Here is a 19,048-nt window from a genome sequence, read left to right on the forward strand (position 1 = left end):
TTACAGAACAAAATAGTTTCTCATTTAACAGTTACTACACACGTTGCCCTATGACAATGGTTAACAATCTCACAACACATCAACAATATCCTTACTCAACCTTGGGTTCCCTATCACCAGCTTCCTTGTCCCATTCTGCTTTCTGGCCCTTGTCACTGGACTCCTGTACCTCATTAGTCTCATTTGGTTTTACGGGGCTGTCCACTCCCAGGCTGAACAGTGAACCTCGGAGGTAACTTCGCCACTGAGCTAAAAGGGTGTCTGGGGGCCGTACTCTCGGGGTTTCTCCAGTCTCCTTTAGGCCAGTAAATCTGGTCTTTTTTTTTTTCTTTTTTTTGTGAGTTAGAATTATGCTCTACATCCTTCTTCAGCTCTGTCCAGAACCCTCTGTTGTGATCCTGGTCAGAGCAGTCAGTGGTGGTAGCCGGGCACCATCTAGCTGTACTGGACTCAGTCCGGTGGAGGCCTTGGTAGCTGTGGACAATCAATATTTTTTGAGTTCTACATTTCACCAGCTATTTCCTCCATTTGCTTTTATAATTCTTCACAATGGCTTTGAGATGTAATTTCACAATTCAGGGTCCTATGTATGGGTGCATCTAATAAATATGAACCTCATCTGTCATACAATTCACCTATAAAAGTGTTTAAAAGAACATAACTGTACTTTGAAATTTCAAAAACAAAATCTTCCTGAGCTTATCCCTGTTTCAGAAAATGATAAAACACTTGTGATCCTAGCTTTAAAAAATACTCAAGATATCCTAAAAATTTTTGGTATACAGATATCAACTAGTCATCTGTCAGTTTGTCATCTGTGGTGGTTTACATGTTGCTGTGATGCTGGAAGCTACGCCACTGGTATTTCAAACACCAGCAGGGTCACCCATGGTGGACAGGTTTCATCGAAGCTTTCAGACTAAGACAGACTAGGATGAAGGACTGGGGGTCTACTTCTGAAAAAATTGGGCTGTGAAAACCTTATGAATAGCAGTAGAACATTGTCTGATATAGTACCAGAAGATGAGCCTCACAGATTGGAAAGCACTGAAAATGCGACTTGGGAAGAACTGCCTCCCCAAAGTAGAGTTGACATTAATGATGTGGATGGAGTCAAGCTTTTAGGACTTGATTTGCTGATGTGACATGACTTAAAATTAGAAGAAACAGCTGCAAATACCCATTAATTATTGGAATGTGGAATGCATAAAATATGAATCTAGGAAAAGTGGAAGTTGTCAGAAATGAAATAGAACTCTTGAATATCGATAGCCTAGGCATTAGTGAGCTGAACTGAACTGGTATTGGCTATTTTGAATCAGACAATCATATGGTCTACTATGCTGAGAATGACAAATGAAAGAGGAATGGCATCACATTCGTTGACAAAAAGAATATTTTAAGATCAATTCTGAAATACAATACTGTCAGTGATAGGATAATATCAATACGCCTACAAGGAAGACCAGTTAATATGACTATTATTAAAATTTATGCACCAACCACTAGTGCCAAAGATGAAGAAACTGAAGATTTTTACCAAGTTCTGCAGTCTGGAATTGATCAAACATGTAATCAGGATGCATTGATAATTACTGGTGATTCATAAGTGGAAGTTGGAAACAAAGAGGAAGGATCAGTAGTTGGAAAATATGGCCCTTGTGATAGAAATGACATGAGAGATGATATGATAGAATTTTGCAACAGCAACGACTTCTTCATTGCAAATTCCTTTTCTCAACAACATAAACAGTGAGTATACACATGGAATTTGTCAGATGGAATACACAGGAATCAAATCGACTACATCCGTGAAAAGAGATGATGGAGAAGCTCAATATCATCAGTCAGAAAAAGCCCAGAGGCCAAATATGGAACAGATCACCAATTGCTCATATGCAAGTTTAAGAAAATTAAACAAATCCACGAGAACCAAGGTACAACCTTGAGTATATCCCACCTGAATTTAGAGACCGTTTCAAGATTAGAGTTGATGAATTGAACACTAACGACCAAAGACCAGACGAGTTGTGGGAGGACATCACACATGAAGAAAGCAAAAGGTCATTAAAAAGACAGAAAACACACACACACACCAAAATGGATGTCAGAAGAGACTCTGAAACTTGCTTTTGGAAGTAGAGTAGCTAAAGCAAACAGAAGAAACGATGAAGTAAATCAGCTGAAGAGATTTCAAAGGGCAGCTCATGAAGACAAAGTAAGTATTATAATGAAATGTACAAAGACCTGGAGTTAGAAAACCAAAAGGGAAGAACATGTTCTGCATTTTTCAAGCTGAAAGAGCTGAAGAAAAGATTCCAGCCTCAAGTTGGAATATTGAAAGATTCTGTGGGCAAAAAATTGAATGAGGCAGAGAGCATCAAAAGAAGATGAAAGGAATACACAGAGTCACTGAACCAAAAAGAACTGGTGGATATTCAGCCATTTCAGAAGGTAACAAATGATCAAGAACTGATGGTACTGAAGGAAAAACTCCAAGCTGCACTGATGATATTGGCAAAAAAACAAGACTCCAGGAATTGACAGGATACCAATTGACATGGTTCCACAAATAGATGCAATGCTGAAAGCACTCAGTCATCTGTACCAGGAAATGTGGAAGACAGCTACCTGGCCAAACCACCTGGAAGAGATCCTTATTTGTGCCAGTTAAAAAGAAAGATGATCCAATAGAAAGAGGAAATTATCAAACAATATCATTAATATATGCAAGTGAAATTATGCTGAAGATAATTTAAAAACGGTTGCAGCAGTATATTGACAGGGAACTTCCAGAAATTCAAGCAAGATTCAGAAGAAGAGGTGGAATGAGGGATATCGTTGCTAATGTCAGATGGATCTTGGCTGAAAGCAGAGAATACCAGAAAGATGTTTACCTGAATTTTATTGACTATGCAAAGACATTCAAGTATGTGGATCATAACAAATTATGGATAACATTGGGAAAAATGGAAATTCCAGAACACTTAATGGTGCCCATGAGGAACTTGTATATAGACCAAGAGGCAGTTGTTCGACCAGAACAAGGGGATACTGCGTGTTTTAAAGTTAGGAAAGGTGTGTATCGGTGTTGCATCCTTTCACCATACTTATTCAATCTGTATGCTGAGCTAATAATCCGAGATGCTGGACTATATGAAGAAGAATGAGGCATTAGGACTGAAGGAAGACTAATTAACAACGTGTGATCTGCAAATTACACAACCTTGCTTGCTGAAAGTGAAGAGGACTTGAAGGGCTTATTGATGAAGATAAAAGAATACACCCTTCAGTAGGGCTTACACATGTACCTAAGGAAAACAAAAATACTCACAATTGAACCAATAAGCAACATCATGATAAATGGAGAAAATATTAAAGTTGTGAAGGATTTCATTTTACTTGGATCCACAATCAATGCCCATGGAAGCAGCAGTCAAGAAATCAAAAGACATATTGCATTGGACAAATCTGCTGCAAAAAAACACTTTAAAGTGTTAAAAAGCAAAGATACCACCTTCAGGACTAAGGTGTGCCTGAACCAAGCCATGGTGTTTTCAATCACCTCATATGCTTGTGAAAGCTGGACAATGAATAAGGAAGAACGAAGAAGAATTGCTGCATTTGAATTATGGCATTGGCAAAGAATGTCGAATATACCATGAACTATCAGAAGAATCTGTCTTGGATGAAGTAAAGCCAGAATGCGCCTTAGAAGAGAAGATGACAAGACTTCATCTCACGTACGTTGGACATGTTATCAGGAAGGACTGTCCATGGAGAAAGACATCATGCTTGGTAAAGTAGAGGGTCAGCAAAAAAGAGGAAGACCCTTAATGAAATGGATTGACACAGTGAATGCAACAATGGGCAAACATAGCAACAATGGTGAGGATGGCGCAGGAATGGGCAGTGTTTCGTTCTGTTCTATACAGGGTTGCTATGAGTCAGAACGGACTCAATGGCACCTAACAACAGCATAAAATGCATCTGACTCACTTTAAGTACTAGCCTAGTCAATCATCCAAACCCTAGTATCTTAAAAAGCTTTAAGGCTTTATGGAGAAAACACCTGCTCTGTGGTTTTTAGTAGATTTCAAGTATTCAACTTTCTTAATAAATAGAAATGGAATTATATTTCAGAAACAGGTTGCACCTGCCTTTGTTATTAAGCAGGTGATTAGCACCACTATTTGCATTTTCATAGGCCTAATATGTATTTTCCTTCTCTAGATACATGGGGAAATTATCACAGATTATTTTAGGGATAGCATTTAGGATTAGTAATTTACTCTCCTTTGCATTTTATTGAGTTTTGCTAAATGTAAATGAATCTCAGTAGTCAAAATTATAATTTTTTACTTTTAACATTATAAATTTGTACAACAAATTGGATCACATGACTTATTTCCCAACATTTCAATGTAAGATTCCACTCAATCTGTGTCTTTTTATAGGGAACATATTGGCCATTAAAAAAAAATTCTATTATTTTCATATTTGAGGACACAATGCAGCCAAAGTGTCCCAATTCAAAAGGTATTGGAATGGGATCATTTCATTACTTTCACGTTTTCCACGTGCAATTTGCTGTACTCATTGAAACTTTAATTTGTAGGCATTTATTCTTTGAGTCTTAAAATTCAAATTCAGATGATTGCTTTTTAATTGTAAGAGGGATTCCAGTGAAATTGTTCACTTGAATGTCTTCAGTCTGCATGGTATGTTCATAAGACAGTGAATTGAACTGTACAACAAATATTTAGTCATAATATTACTTGTCTCACAATTTAGATTATTTTAAAAAGTATAATTTATAAAATGATTTCTGTCAAAATAATGTATGTTGTTGTAATGGTGTTAGTTGCTGTTGAGTCAATTCCAACTCATGATGACTCCATGTGTGTAGAGTAGAACTGCTCCATCGAATTTTCAACAAGTAGACTTTTCAGAAGTAGATCTCCAGCCCTGTCTTCAGAGGCACCTCTGAGTGGATTTGAACCGCCAGCCTTTCAGCTGGTAGTTGAGTGCTAAACCATTCGTGCCACCCAGGGATTCCAAATAATGTATAGTCTCTCAAAATAGTGATATTAAATATAATGTAATCTTTCCAGTAAATGCTACAATTATTTACAGATATTTTTATTGTCATATGTGTTTAGCAATGTGAAAATCTTGTCAAAGATTCATATGAATGTAGCTGACATATTTAAAATTAAACAGAAAATGAAAAGAGTTAGTATTAAGCAGAACAAAAAACAGAAAGAAATGTTAACATTCCAAATATCTAGAGATGAAAATTTTTTATGTCCTAGATTTTATTGAAAAATAACAAATGATTCATTATAACTGATAGAAATGCCTAGATTAGGTAGAAAAAGAACGAGCTGTCTGAGAGAGATTTTAAATACTATTATAAGATTCCCAAAGAAATAGTAATCAAACTTCCTTGAAAATAAAGAGAGAAAGTGCTTTTAGATACACATTAAAACAAAAACCCTACCCAGTGCTGCATTTGGTGCACTGATCTCAAAACTTGCTCCTAATGTAACCAGCTGCATCTTTGGGCTCTGTCTGTGGTGTGGTGTGTTACCTGGTAGCAAACATAAGTGAAAGGGCAAGGCAAGTTCATCATTACTTGGAAATGTATTGGGAATCCTAGATGGAATACATGAAATAAATCGTTTGCTTTAGGACTTTAAAAAGAAATGATACTTTGGCCACAATGCACAATAGGTGAAAGTGTCTGGTAAGTGGCCCTCTGCGACAGTGGAAGGCCTCAGAGTCAGAATCACAAACCTCATTAATCAGATAGTTGGACCTGGCTTTGCTCTGAAACCCTCATCATAGTATTTTTACTCTGATATTATAATGTGTTCCCGTGAACTATATAGGAAAATGACTGAGTGTTATTGATCTTAGAGTGCTAGAATTTCATGAAGAGCAGCATGTATTTATATTGTTTTGTCTAGAGTACTCAGAAACACTTGATTAAGTAAAATAGCCAGAGAATGAGATTGTGTATTTTAATTGCTTTAATTGAATTTAAAAGCTTATACAGAATTATTATTTTTGTTACATTACCATTTTTTATTTTTTCTCTGTAATGTCCTTGGGAAGAGAGAATGTATTTTCTTTATATGCAGGTATACGATTATGTTGTAGGTCCCTTTTGTTACGTGAAGTTTTCTGTACTTAGTTTTTACAGGCGCACATGGGGTTGTGGGATAATTCAAAGCTTTCACTTAAGACAGAATTGTGTTCATATCCAAGTTCTGCCACTTAGTGACTGGTTAATCTTTCTGAGCCTCTTTTTTTTTTTTTTCTTTAATCACTGAGACAAAGAAATGTAACTAAGCTGTGTTAGTTTAAAGATTAAATGAAATGTGGTAGATGGGATTGAACAGTGAATGACTATTCTCCCACATACAAAAAAATAAATAAGTAAATAACTTGGAGAATTAAAATGTGCTTTAAAGGTTCAGCAACAAAAGACTCGAGTGAATAATTGATAATAGCAACTACAAGTTTAGCCAGTCCCCCCTTTGGGTCAAGTTCTTTAAAGGTGGTGTTCCGCTTGGCATATTTTTAAACTGCCGATTCCAAAACTTTATTGGATTCTTATTTTGCATCCAAAATTTGTAGGTTATGTGAGGGATGGAGACGATATATATTGTGTCCTGTTCACAAGATCGTTACAATAAAATAGTCAAATATGAAAACAGGACACTTTAATCAACAGCAGAGAGAAATGATGAATAGAAGTTATTAGGAAGTTAAATAGCTAAAATGAAGCTGAGAGTTTCTATAGACACGGTAAAGTGACCCGAACCAAAAAACCAAACCCATCGCTGTCAAGTAGATTCCGACTCATAGCGACCCTATAGGACAGAGTAGAACTGCCCCATAGGGTTTCCCAGGAGCGGTTGGTGGATTTGAACTGCTGACCTTTTGCTTAACAGCGGAGCTCTTAACCACTGAGTCAGAAGGTAAAGTGAGGGAATATGTAATTACAAAACTTTAACTAATCCCCCTCCCTTCCAAAAAAAGTTTATGATATAAAAAGAACATTTGTGAGTATGAAATATTGGAGGAATCAGCAGTTTTGTAAGTGACAAATAATTTGTTGGGTTTTTTAATCATCAAAAGATTGTATAATTTCTAAAATCATGATTTTTATTTTCCAAAAGCCTATTGTTTTAGACTATAGAAATAATTGTTTGATAATTTTCCTTCTATTATCGTATTTTATACACTAAGTGGGTCCTGGAAATAAAATATATCGATCGAACTCTTCTTGGATTAATACCTCATATATATATATATACACACACACACACCCATATACCCATTGCTGTTGAGTTTATTCCAACTTGTAGCAACCCTATAGGACAGAGTAGAACTGCACCATAGGGTTTCCACGGAGCTGCTGGTGAATTTGAACTGCCAACCTTTTGCTTAGCAGCTGAACTCTTCACCACTGTGTCGTCAGGGCTCCAGTTTTTTCACTTTAAACATGATACTTCTTTATATCTGAAGTGAAAAAAAAAATCAGGGTTTTTATATAGGGAGTATACTTCAAAGAGAAGATATTCAATTTCAAAGGACAATATATACTTCTTGTAAAAAAATTCATTTCAATTAAAAGTCTTAATTGTTAAATTGCGTTTTGTCATGCATAGCTTATACTCATGATGAAAAGGAACATAAAAAAGCAATGCTGTAAATAGAAAATCAATGGAAATTCAGAATTAATGAACTGTAATCTTAAAATAGTGCTTCCAATATATTGTTTTGAGTAAAAAATCCCATGTAAACAAATAACACATAATCATTATATTATTTTAGTTTTCTTTCTATCCATCAAGTTATATATTCATAGGAATTATTTTTTATAAAGTTTCTATCCATAGAGATTATTTATATCAAAGTATATATCCATACAGGTTATGTAATTTGACTGATAAAAGTCTCTAAAGTACGTTTTAAAAGATGACATTATACTCTGATACAACTAATATAAACTTGAAACACAATGTAAATTGTAAAAAAAATTAAATTTTCAAAAAGAAATGAAAATATATTTGAACTGAGATGATTACATACATAAAGTTCTTGAGAAAACTTAGACACTTTGTCGTGGTAACTGAATTATCCATGAAGTTGTTCTTATATGTGTAAAGAGTAGCTGGAGTATTAAAAAGATCTACAATATGAATACAATCAGTAAAAATCACTTTTATTATTCTTCAAGCCTGCTGTAAACTTCTGCAGAAGGGATTTAGAGAGCTCCCTTGCAAAACAAAAACTTTTCTTGCTTGTTTTACTTGTTTAGAGAGCAAAGGCTGAGTTTTAGGTGAGAAACTTCAGGGATTTCATCGTATTTTCAGATCTGTTTGAGAAGATTAACAGCAAGTGTAATTTTGAATGATCAGTTCTTCTACCCTAGCCAAGCTTTGTGATTTCTCTTAGCTATCCAACATGTTTCACAGCTCTTGACAACATGAACAGTTCCATTTTAGGCAGGTGATACAGCAGTTCTACACCAAGGGAGTCCTTATCTGCTTATACTGAATGGTGGGAAAACCCCATGAAGAGATTTGGGATTTAAGACAGCGAAGAGAGCATGGCTACATCTAATCTCCCTTTAGACCTTTGCCCAGGCTAATGACTTAGCAAATACGCAATTTATTCTGCTCCAAGGGTCCAAAATATTCTTTAGCCTCTGCTTTTCTTGACAGACAAGGGGAACAGATTTATCATTTATTATCTGAAAAAACAAAAACATTATTTCATTCAGCTTCCCTTTAGTATTATCTCCACACTTGTAAAGACAGAGTAGAAATTTTCATATTTTCCTGTCATTTGACGGTTTAAAACGTTTTAGTGTATCTCAAGGTTTTACTGTACTTTTTGCATTTATAGCCAGATGATGAGAGGATCATTTATGAAACTTAACTACATTTAAATCATGTGGAAGCATTATATTAGTGAGATAAACCAGATTCTTTATAGGACCTCTCCCTGTTGCCATGTAAAGTAAAATTCACGATTGTTTATAGCTTTCAGAAGAATTATATTGTAATTTCCAAATCATGCTGACTGAACATAGCTATAAAATACCTTAATTTATGCCATTTGTCCTTAGAGAACGTCTAATAGTTTGTAGTCTAGATCTACTTTCACCTAATTTTTGAGTTTGGATTTCTATTAAATTATAGGGGAAGGATCCATCCCACACCTCAGTTTCGAGTGCTATTATTCTGTTGTATGAACACGTTTAGGGAGAGAAAATCTTGCATTAACTAACTTCATAATTTGTGGTACCACACTATTACAGAGTGACTACACAGCCTTTCGTTTTTCAAGTGGTGATTTGCTTTCAGGCCCCAATTCGGGTGTTCAAAAACCCTGTGTTTGGTGAGGTTCCAGGAAATTATGGATGATTTAATGTATATATCCTCTCACTTCAGAAAAGCAAGTCAAATTACAGACCTAGGCTTTGCCTCCCCTACATCGTTTCCTTTCCCTCTCTTTAATTCTGTCCCATTTTATGACGTTCTTTCTATTCTCCTTGATAATCTTTATGTTCACACAGTGCTAATAAGCCTCATAATAAGGGTTATTGTACAAAACCTTTATACTCAGAACTCAAAAACAGACTGACTTCTTTTATATAAACTTTGTGAAACTTGCATCAATAGGTTTATTTTCACTCCTCTCCCCTATAATTTTAAATGTCCACCCTTTATCCACATGAACTCTAAGCTCATCATTGTAGTATTCTTTCAGCCACAGTTTTACCCTCCTTGCTCTTCTGCCCCCAAACTACTCTGAGTTGAAGTTCAGCACACAGGAGAGTGTTGACACAGAACAGAAAAATGGGGAAAAATGAGGAAAATCCATTCTGAATTGACCACAGTGTAACTAAAGAAATAGATTTCCTCTTGATACACATAGAGGGACACTGAGAGCTTCTCACAGTACCACTGAAATGTTAGAGGGAAAGGATTGCAGCTAATCCAGACTAGAAAGAGCTTTTGGATGAAACACTCGGATAATTCAGGTAAAATGTGGGTTTGCATTCTTGTTGTTATGAATATTATTAAATCTAAATAATCACCTCAGTTTTGCTCTTTGCTTTAGAGATATGCTCTGATACTTTGGTAGTTCTATAGCTATCCTTTTTTAACCAAAAATAATGAGACTGTATCTCAAATGTGATCTCACCTCTGACTTATGATTTTGATTTACAAGTATCTCTAAATTAAAATGTGTGCTTCAAATATGTTTCTTTTTTGAATTTTATCAAGCCACATAATGGGCTATAAACATTACCAAATGACTTCACTTCACACCCGAGTTGCAGCATACTTCATGCCCTTCACATGATGCTTGCAGCCACTTCCTCACATCACAGAATTATGGAGAGTTCTATCACAAACAAAAGTAGTCTGCAACAGCATAAACTTCTATAGTAGTCTCTTATTTATTATGATGTAGCACACTTGCCATGTGGATTATCCATGTAAATCGTAACTACCATTTCTAAGTAAATATTATGAAGTCCGTTTTTGCCAGTAAATATAGAGTATTGCTCCCACAGAACCATAGCTAAATGATCTTTGGACTATGCATTATTTTGCATTATTTCACAGGCTGCACATTTTCATCTCTTGCATAGATAATGGATGCATAATGATGATGATTTCATTTTAGATTACAATTTTTTATCTATACCTTTCTCTTAATTTATTTTTATACTTTTGTTTCTATGGTTTTTAACCTCAACGCCATTATTTATAATCTGAGAGGCCTAATTAGCCTTAAAACTTTGCTGGATCCCAGCCAATGGTGGAAACAGGCCCAGGGCCATGCAAGTCTTTCGTGAGTCTAAAATATGCACCTTTTCACAGAGCCCAAATAGAGCCTGCATGTTTCCCATATCTCGACACGTTAAATTAGCTCGTGCTACATGATGTTATAGAAGAGGGTAATCTTCTTTTACACAAAAATGTTCCACGACATCATATTATTGTCCTAGCCTTTTGGTTATAATCTGTATTGGCCTCTTAGTGCTGCCATAACAAAATACCACAAACTGGGCAGCTTATAGGAACAGAATTTTAGTGTTTCACAGTTTTGGAGATTAGGATTCTGAGAGCAGCGTGCCAGCCATGTTGATTCTTTACGAGGCTTTGAGGGAGTATCTGTTCCATGGGTCTCTTCTAGCTTTGAGGAGGCCAGGAGTTCCTGAAGCATCAAATGGTATCCTTCCTTTTTCTCCCTTTCGCTGTTTATCTTCTCCTCTTTTATAAGGACACCAGTCATATTCAGTGGTATCACTAGGGGGGATTGGGGAGTGTGGACCTCACCGGGTGACACTATCAGAGGGAGTGACACCAAAATGACTGTCTCTAAAATTTTTGTGCAGTGTTTCAGCAGAAATTTATTATTTTTTAATAAAAATATCTCTGTAGTTACTACAACAAAAACATTTTTTGTAAGTCCAGTTTACATGTATCAATATACCTACAAAGCTAAGACTCTATGCTAATTTACATTTTGAACCTTCTTATGCCCTCCAGTCAGAGCTGTCATTATTACCCAATTACAATGACGCTTCAAATCACGGGGTTTCATCTGCATTCGCTACAAGCAGGAGCAGTTTTTGTTGCTCCGATGTTTTTATAGTTGCTGATCTTTTCAAATTTTCTGGGGTTTTAGCTACAATATTGTGGTAATTAGTATTTGTGAACTTATATCAATATTTTTTTTTTGAGAATGAGGTAGCAATCAAAGAAATAAAAGGGGTGATATATGGGAGAATTATGATTTACTAGTAACATTAGTACAAAAAACATTATAAGGATTCTGTATGCTTTGGTATGAGAGGAAGTGACACCGTCCATGAGTTCCTGCACTGGGTAACACCACCCCTAGTGATGCCACTGGTCATAGTGATTAGGATCCGCTCTACCCCAGTATAACTTCATGTTAATGTAATTGATAATGCCTTCAAGGACCCTGTTTCCAAACAGGTCACATTCACAGGTACATGAGTTCCGACCTCAACGTATCTTGTTGGAGGACACAATTCAGTTGCTAACCCTAACCCTGAAGAGTAAACACACTTTGACAAAGTTTTAATCTCGGCAGAATAATAAGCCTATTTTACTTTGTTTTGAGTCTCGGGATATGTATTAACTAATTAAACTGGCAAATTGTGGTGAATTTTAACTCTTAAATTTCTTGTTATGCTAACAGCAAAAGTTTCTTTCTTAAGAACAGTAAAATTCCAACTTCTCAGCATTTTAGCTACTAAAAAAAAAAACCAAACCCATTGCCATCAAGTCGATTCCAACTCATAGCAACCCTATAGGGCAGAGTAGAACTGTCTCATAGAGTTTTCAAGAAGCTCATGGTGAATTCAAACTGCCGACCTTTGGTTAGCGGCCGTAGCACTTAACCACTTCGCCGCGAGCATTTCCTTAGCTACTAAACTCCCTGTGATTTTCTTCTCCCTTCGACAATGTACCTGACCAGCATTATCTATGCAGCCACATTCCCTCCATTGCAACTGTATTCTTTTTCTGAGGCTGACATTTCATGTTTATTTGCTCTAGGTCAGCAACTGGGTTTGGGCTTCCTAAAAAAGCTCACAGGTTGTTAGGTTGTCAGAAATCATTTAATTCAAGCCTTGGTTTTCCATTTATCCTTGCAGCTTCTAATCAATGGGCTTTCCATGCCAATCACTCTTTTCCCAATTGGCTTCCCTTAGCTCTGACACCAGGTGTTAATAAGCTGAGGTTTTGACAAGATAATACAGGCTTAAAAGAAAGCTGAGTTTTCCTACAAAGTAGACAGTTAAACTGTGAAATCTAAATAAAAATGTTGCCAGTTGGCAATATATCCTTTCTGCTGCTTTTAGGACAGCTGTACTGGGTTAGGAAACCCTGGTGGTGTAGTGGTTAAGAGATCCAGCTCCTAACCAAAAGGTCAGCAGTTCGAATCCACCAGGTGCTCCTTGGAAACTCTACAGGGCAGTTCTAACCTGTCCCATAGGGTCACTATGAGTCGGAATCGACTTGAGGGCAAGCGGTTTTTGGGTTTTGGTACTGGGTTAAGTAAGGTCCAGATGATATTTGGGCTATGTATTTCTGTCATAAACCTTTATGTGCTATTAACTGTTTTATCCATTTTCAAAATTCTGCATTTTAGGCAAAGAAAACAGTTCAGTGGTGTATTTGAAACTTTGTTTTCTTTTATAAAGCTTAATAGTAATTCAATGAAGATTTAAAGATTACAGTAAAAAAGCTAAATAAAGAATATGATGATAAATATGGGGAAAAGAATGGAATAAATAGAAGTATCAAAATGAATTCATTGAGTATATTCATATGATGTAGAATTAAAAATGTTATCTAAGTGAACCTCTGTTATAATATTATTTATCAGAAATAATCAATTATATTCAAATTATATTGAATGTAGACCATCTTTAGTCATGGTTCACATAAAACCAAATACAAATATTATCCTAGTTATCTACAATTTAATCTTTTATGTTTGATTATATCTGCTTCTATTATGAATGGACCATTTGACTTGGATTTATAATGAAAATCATACATAACTTCCCTTTGACCATTCAAAAGGTATTACTGTTTCCACTAGTACAGTTATGTGTGTGTGTGTTTGTGTGTGTGTGTGTGTGAGGGTAGCAAAAGAAGTAAGGATGGAATCAACTATATTATTTTTTTTAGCTCTAACGGAGGAATTTGTGAAGATGTGAAATATACAATTGTATCCAAAATTCTGTGGCAAATTTCATGACCCAGGAGATGTTTCTAATAACCTCCACATTGCTGTATTTTTCAGAGTTTTTCTCGTACTTTGTGTCATGTTGAATCCAGTTCAGGTACAGTATATAGTTGAGAAGAAATTCAGAGAGAAAACAAGAGATGGCAGCCTTTAAGATAGCATTAAAAATAATGTGATGATTTGACTTGAGATTACAGAATAAATGATCTACCTTTGCTTCAGACTCAACTTGGGACACTTTGACATACCTTACTGGAGTCCAGTGATATATATATTGAATTTCATATTGTCATTTAATTTAAAAAAATTAATTTAGAGTATACCAGAAACACTCTGGAAAGTATTTACATCATTTTTATTTTATGATATTAAAAAGATGAAAATAGAGATTTTACTTTCTGCTTTATAAGTATCACAAAAGAAGCTATAACTTTTTTCTTCTTTGAATGTTGACACCTAGGATTGGAAAGCTAGAATATAGGTGAAGAGAGGACTGTTCAGAAATCATTCTCTTCTTATATTTATTTCCTATTTTTTTCAGGTATTTCATGGAAAGCTTTACAGTGAAATTACTCACTCAACATTATAATACCTTGATTTTTTTTCTTATTAAAATACATTAAACAGATGAGTCGCTATGGGTTGGAATCCACTTGATGGCAATGGGATAGATTTTTTTTTTTTCTTCTTCTTCTTCTAGCAATGGTTGTGTTGAACAACCTGGAACCAAATACAACATATGAAATCAGGGTTGCAGCTGTAAATGGAAAAGGGCAAGGAGACTACAGTAAAATAGAAATCTTCCAAACACTACCAGTTCGTAAGTAATCTTCTCTGTTGTGCTGTCTGTAGACATTCTCTTCACCTGCAAATTTAAAAGGAATTTTAAAATGCAGGGAGAAGTGTCAACACTTGGGGAAGTGAATTATGTCTTTATTTAAGAGGTCTCTGAAGATGGCGGCATCTCAGATTAAGGAAAAGAATTTGACTCTTGAGCAATGGAAAAAGAAAAGATGCACTGAAATTCATGCAATAAAAATAGCTCTCTCAGGAAATTATCCTAGGCACAAAGGTGTCCTACTTATTCATAGTCTGATTAATTGGTTTGTAGTGCATAGATTTTATGCTGTGGAACAGTGGAAAAATGTCTATGTAATATGCCTAATAAACTATTATTTTGATGGGTCATGACTGTTGCCTTTATCACACAAATTATATAGGCTCTAATGTGAGAAAAACGGAGCTACTAAATTAATCCATTACAACGGTGACTGCAGGAAAATAATAGTTACAGTTTATTGTTCTCATAACCATCCTCCTGTGGGGTATTGTTCAGTCAATTGGGTTTACTTGAAGAAGCTAAGACAAATTTTAAAAGATTCAATGTTTCTTTTATGTTGAATAAATTATAATAAATGGAGAAAATCTTTGCATATTCCTGCCTATTATATATACATGGGCAGTCAGCCAAACTGGCCACAAGAAATTATTTTACCCTAATTTGTGACCAGTTATCTTTGTTCTCATAAAATCCGTCAAATGTGTTCTCTTTTCTCCATCCCCAGTGCTAGTGTCTTTTTCAGCCCCTCATTATTTTTTCATCAAGTAAATCTTGACTCATAAGCCCACTTGCAGATTAGATTGTTCCCAATCCATCTTCTGAAATGATGATAACAAAGTAAATCAGAAGGTTGTGTCCAATGGCATCATGTCCATGGCACACAGCAGGGAGCTGTGATTCCAAGTTACCAAACATTGATGGCACCCTTCACATTTAAAATTCTTGCAGTTAGGTACATCCCTATTCTATTCAAATATTGTAAGCATCTTTGTTGTAAAATTACCTCCATGTGAATAAAAGCATCAAACGCAAGTATTCCCTTATTTTTGAATTAAAACAAAAATTGAAGCACAGGTCGATATAATTGGATTCTACATTTTTTTTATTGTTCAGATATACATCTTGTCAAAAAAATGTTTGTGGGAGCAGATAACTAACTGTTAAGGAGTTATTTTTCTTGGTTGGCATACAACCCATACAGTTTAATATGTTAATGTTTTTGCATTCATAGTTGTAATCTATTAATAAAATAAACAGTATTACACACTATTAATAGTAAAAGAAATGAAGTTTTTCACTTGTATAGTGCAGTACAGATTGCACAGCATTTGCACATTAATATAAATAAAATATTAGGCCTGAGGTTTCACACTTTTGGCACTATACTTCTAGTTTTATGAATGTGGCTGTTTCTTGGATGGAAAAAATGAGGATCCACAATCACATCACATCAAATGTCAAATAGCAAATGGTAACTCCAGACGGAACTTCATGCCTTTTGATGGCGTTATACCATTCTTTTTATTAAAATGCAGTTTCTGTAGTCATCTGATATGTGTGTGAATCTGAAGATTGTTGTATTGCATATTAGGTGAACCAAGTCCTCCATCAATCCATGGACAGCCAAGCAGCGGGAAGAGCTTTAAACTCAGCATCACCAAACAGGATGATGGAGGGGCCCCTATTTTAGAATATATTGTAAAATATAGAAGTGTAAGTACCCCATTTATTACCATTTTGTAACTGGTGTTTTCAAATTGCATGAAGATTTGCATTGATTTCGTAGACACATCAAGAGTGAATGCATATTAAATAACAGCAATGATAAATAGTAGTCATAGGAATTCAAATGCCAATTTTGCATTGCTGAAATTCATCATTATATGTTGTGAAATGCTTGCAATTTTTTTTTTTTTTTGAACCTAAGCCTAAATCATGGAAATAATACTATGTGCTTCATCTTGTGATTTTTAGATGTGAAATGAGACTTGGCAATGTTTCAGAAATGAGATACCATTTTCCCTATTTCTTCTGTCAAGTTTAACAGGATATTTTTACCTCGCATTTCTCGTACTGTCCATAGCCCTAAACTAAGCCCTCTTATCACTTACCCTTATTGTAAGTAGGATTATTAATAAATATGCCTGAGAATAAATTACTTTAATCACATAATCAGATTGCTTTACCCTGGATATTTAACAAAAATGGTCATATTGAACTTGAGGAAGAGGGAATAGTTTTCTTCTAGTTTGTTTAGCGCTAGCTGGTAAGGGACTTTGGACAACCAAGAGCCTCACTGGGACTTTTGATGCATGTAGGGAGTAATCCATGCCAGATGGTTGCAGAGAGGTGTAGAACATTGCCTATTGGACTGTGCCTCTGCCTTCAGCTAACAATAATGCTAGGGGGCCATGAAAAATTATTTCTCCTAACAACTTTGTCGTAAGTACCATTGAGCATTGGTGTCCACTGTAGAATATGTTAAAAATAAAACAAAATTTGAACTTAAATTTTGTAAGGTTTATTTACTAATGTATATAGCCATTTTTTTCAATACAGGGTCAATTTAATGTTTATGTTGAATGAACATTTAATATTTGTTAACGCTATTAATGCTGTGTTTTAACAGATAGTGTTTACATACTCAGTCCTCAACAGTATGTACACGAAGTTTAAATATTTTCTCAGAAATACACAATATTCCAAATTATAATATTGATGGTCCTAAATTAGAATATCTCACTTTTGAGGGGTAATTCTAGAGGAAATTTGATTTTGAATATCATAATTCAATAATTATTTTTAGACATCAATCTAATCTGTTAAATTTAAGATTAATATTCCCTTCAGAGACCTCTCTTTCACCCAGGATTTACATTGGCCGTGAAGAGTAGCTATGTGTCTCTTTTGGATACTCAGCTACGGAGACTTGATGCCTCTACACCAAAACAACTCTGAAAGGCTCATTGATGTCAGTGAACTTGATAGCTTCATACCACTCAAGCCAGGTTTCTTGGCCATTGGCAGTTGCCCATATGGAAATTCTTTAAAATGGGGAAAGACTTTCTAAGGGAAGTAGGCCTGAATGCAATGATGAATTTATTGAAACTGGGATAACAGGCCTTCCACATAGCTTGCAGCCCACATTTGCGACCAGTAGACTTTATGGTAAAAAATGGAACTAGATGGTAAAATTTTGTAGGGAACCCCAATAAAATCCCGTGATGAACATATTTTATGTCTACAATTACCTAAAACTGGAAAATGTTTTGCCTTGTCCTTTCTAAAGAATTGTATGGGAAATAACACAAATGCTATATTCATTTCAAATGTTATTGTTCATTTGAATTTATGATAGCAAATATTTATTATTTCTTATGCTCTTTATCATATCTTACAGATTAGTGGGTTTTTTTAATAAAACATTTATATTTCAGAAATACTGTGACATTTTCAGCTAGATTTCTATTTCCACTTATGATAAAATGAAGTTCAGTAACTAAAAAGAACATGACTGTGCATAGCATGTACCTTTCTCAAAATATTTACGATAAATCCAACAGGTAACATTACAAATTCACTCATGAAAAAAACCATTATTATGTTATTTCCAGAAAGTGGTCAGTAATTTTTATATAGATTTTTCTCATGAAATTAGCATGTATTGTAACTCCATTAAAAAGTAGTTTTGGACTGGAGATAAGAGGAAACATGGCTGGTGGGTCTTAAAACAAGAAGTTTGTTTTTTTTCTTTTTCTTACCATGAAAAATCTTTGGTTTTAGGCAATCTAAAGCTAGAGCATCAGATAAACAATACCATCAGACATCCAAATTGTTTTTCTCTCTGTTATTTCATTTTTAGCATCTTGGCCTTTATTCTCATGCAGTTCATTTTGTCACTTCATATCCACATTCAGAATTTGAAAATAGTTTAAAGGGCATAAAGGGCAATCGTCTATTTCAGCTGATTCTGTCTTCTTTTTAACAGGGCAGATGGGGAGTTAAGTCAGCTAAACAATGGGGCCTGCCACAAATTACTAATCTGATTATCTTTATTTAGTATCTTAATGGCTATCTGTCACCAATCCTATGCTGCAAAATAATGCACGCTACTGCCATGTTGGGTGTCACAATATATTTGGTTATCCAGCACTCTGCTGGAACCCTGATGGTGTAATGGTTAAGATCTCGACGGCTAACCAAAAGGTCAGCAGTTCAAATCCACCAGGTGCTCCTTGGAAGCCCTATGGGGCAGTTCTACTCTGTCCTATAGGGTTGCTATGAGTCAGAACTGACTCAACGGCACCTAATAACAACAACGACAAAAACAGCACTCCACCACCCATTGTAGGATATTTAGCATCCCTGGACCCTAACTATTGT

General features: G+C 35.2%; 1 protein-coding gene across 1 annotated transcript in view; it reads left to right on the plus strand.

Moving 5' to 3' along the window:
• NCAM2 (neural cell adhesion molecule 2) overlaps positions 1 to 19,048 on the plus strand; it is a 289,809-nt gene that overhangs the window by 209,314 nt on the left and 61,447 nt on the right. Inside the window, exons 13-14 of the mRNA XM_004371382.1 lie at positions 14,525 to 14,644; positions 16,257 to 16,378. Of these exons, the coding sequence (XP_004371439.1) occupies positions 14,525 to 14,644; positions 16,257 to 16,378 (242 nt within the window). The remainder of the gene's footprint in view (positions 1 to 14,524; positions 14,645 to 16,256; positions 16,379 to 19,048) is intronic.

Source organism: Trichechus manatus, unplaced genomic scaffold, assembly GCF_000243295.1.
Source record: "Trichechus manatus latirostris isolate Lorelei unplaced genomic scaffold, TriManLat1.0 scaffold00012, whole genome shotgun sequence".
Classification (NCBI taxonomy): Eukaryota; Metazoa; Chordata; class Mammalia; order Sirenia; family Trichechidae; genus Trichechus; species Trichechus manatus.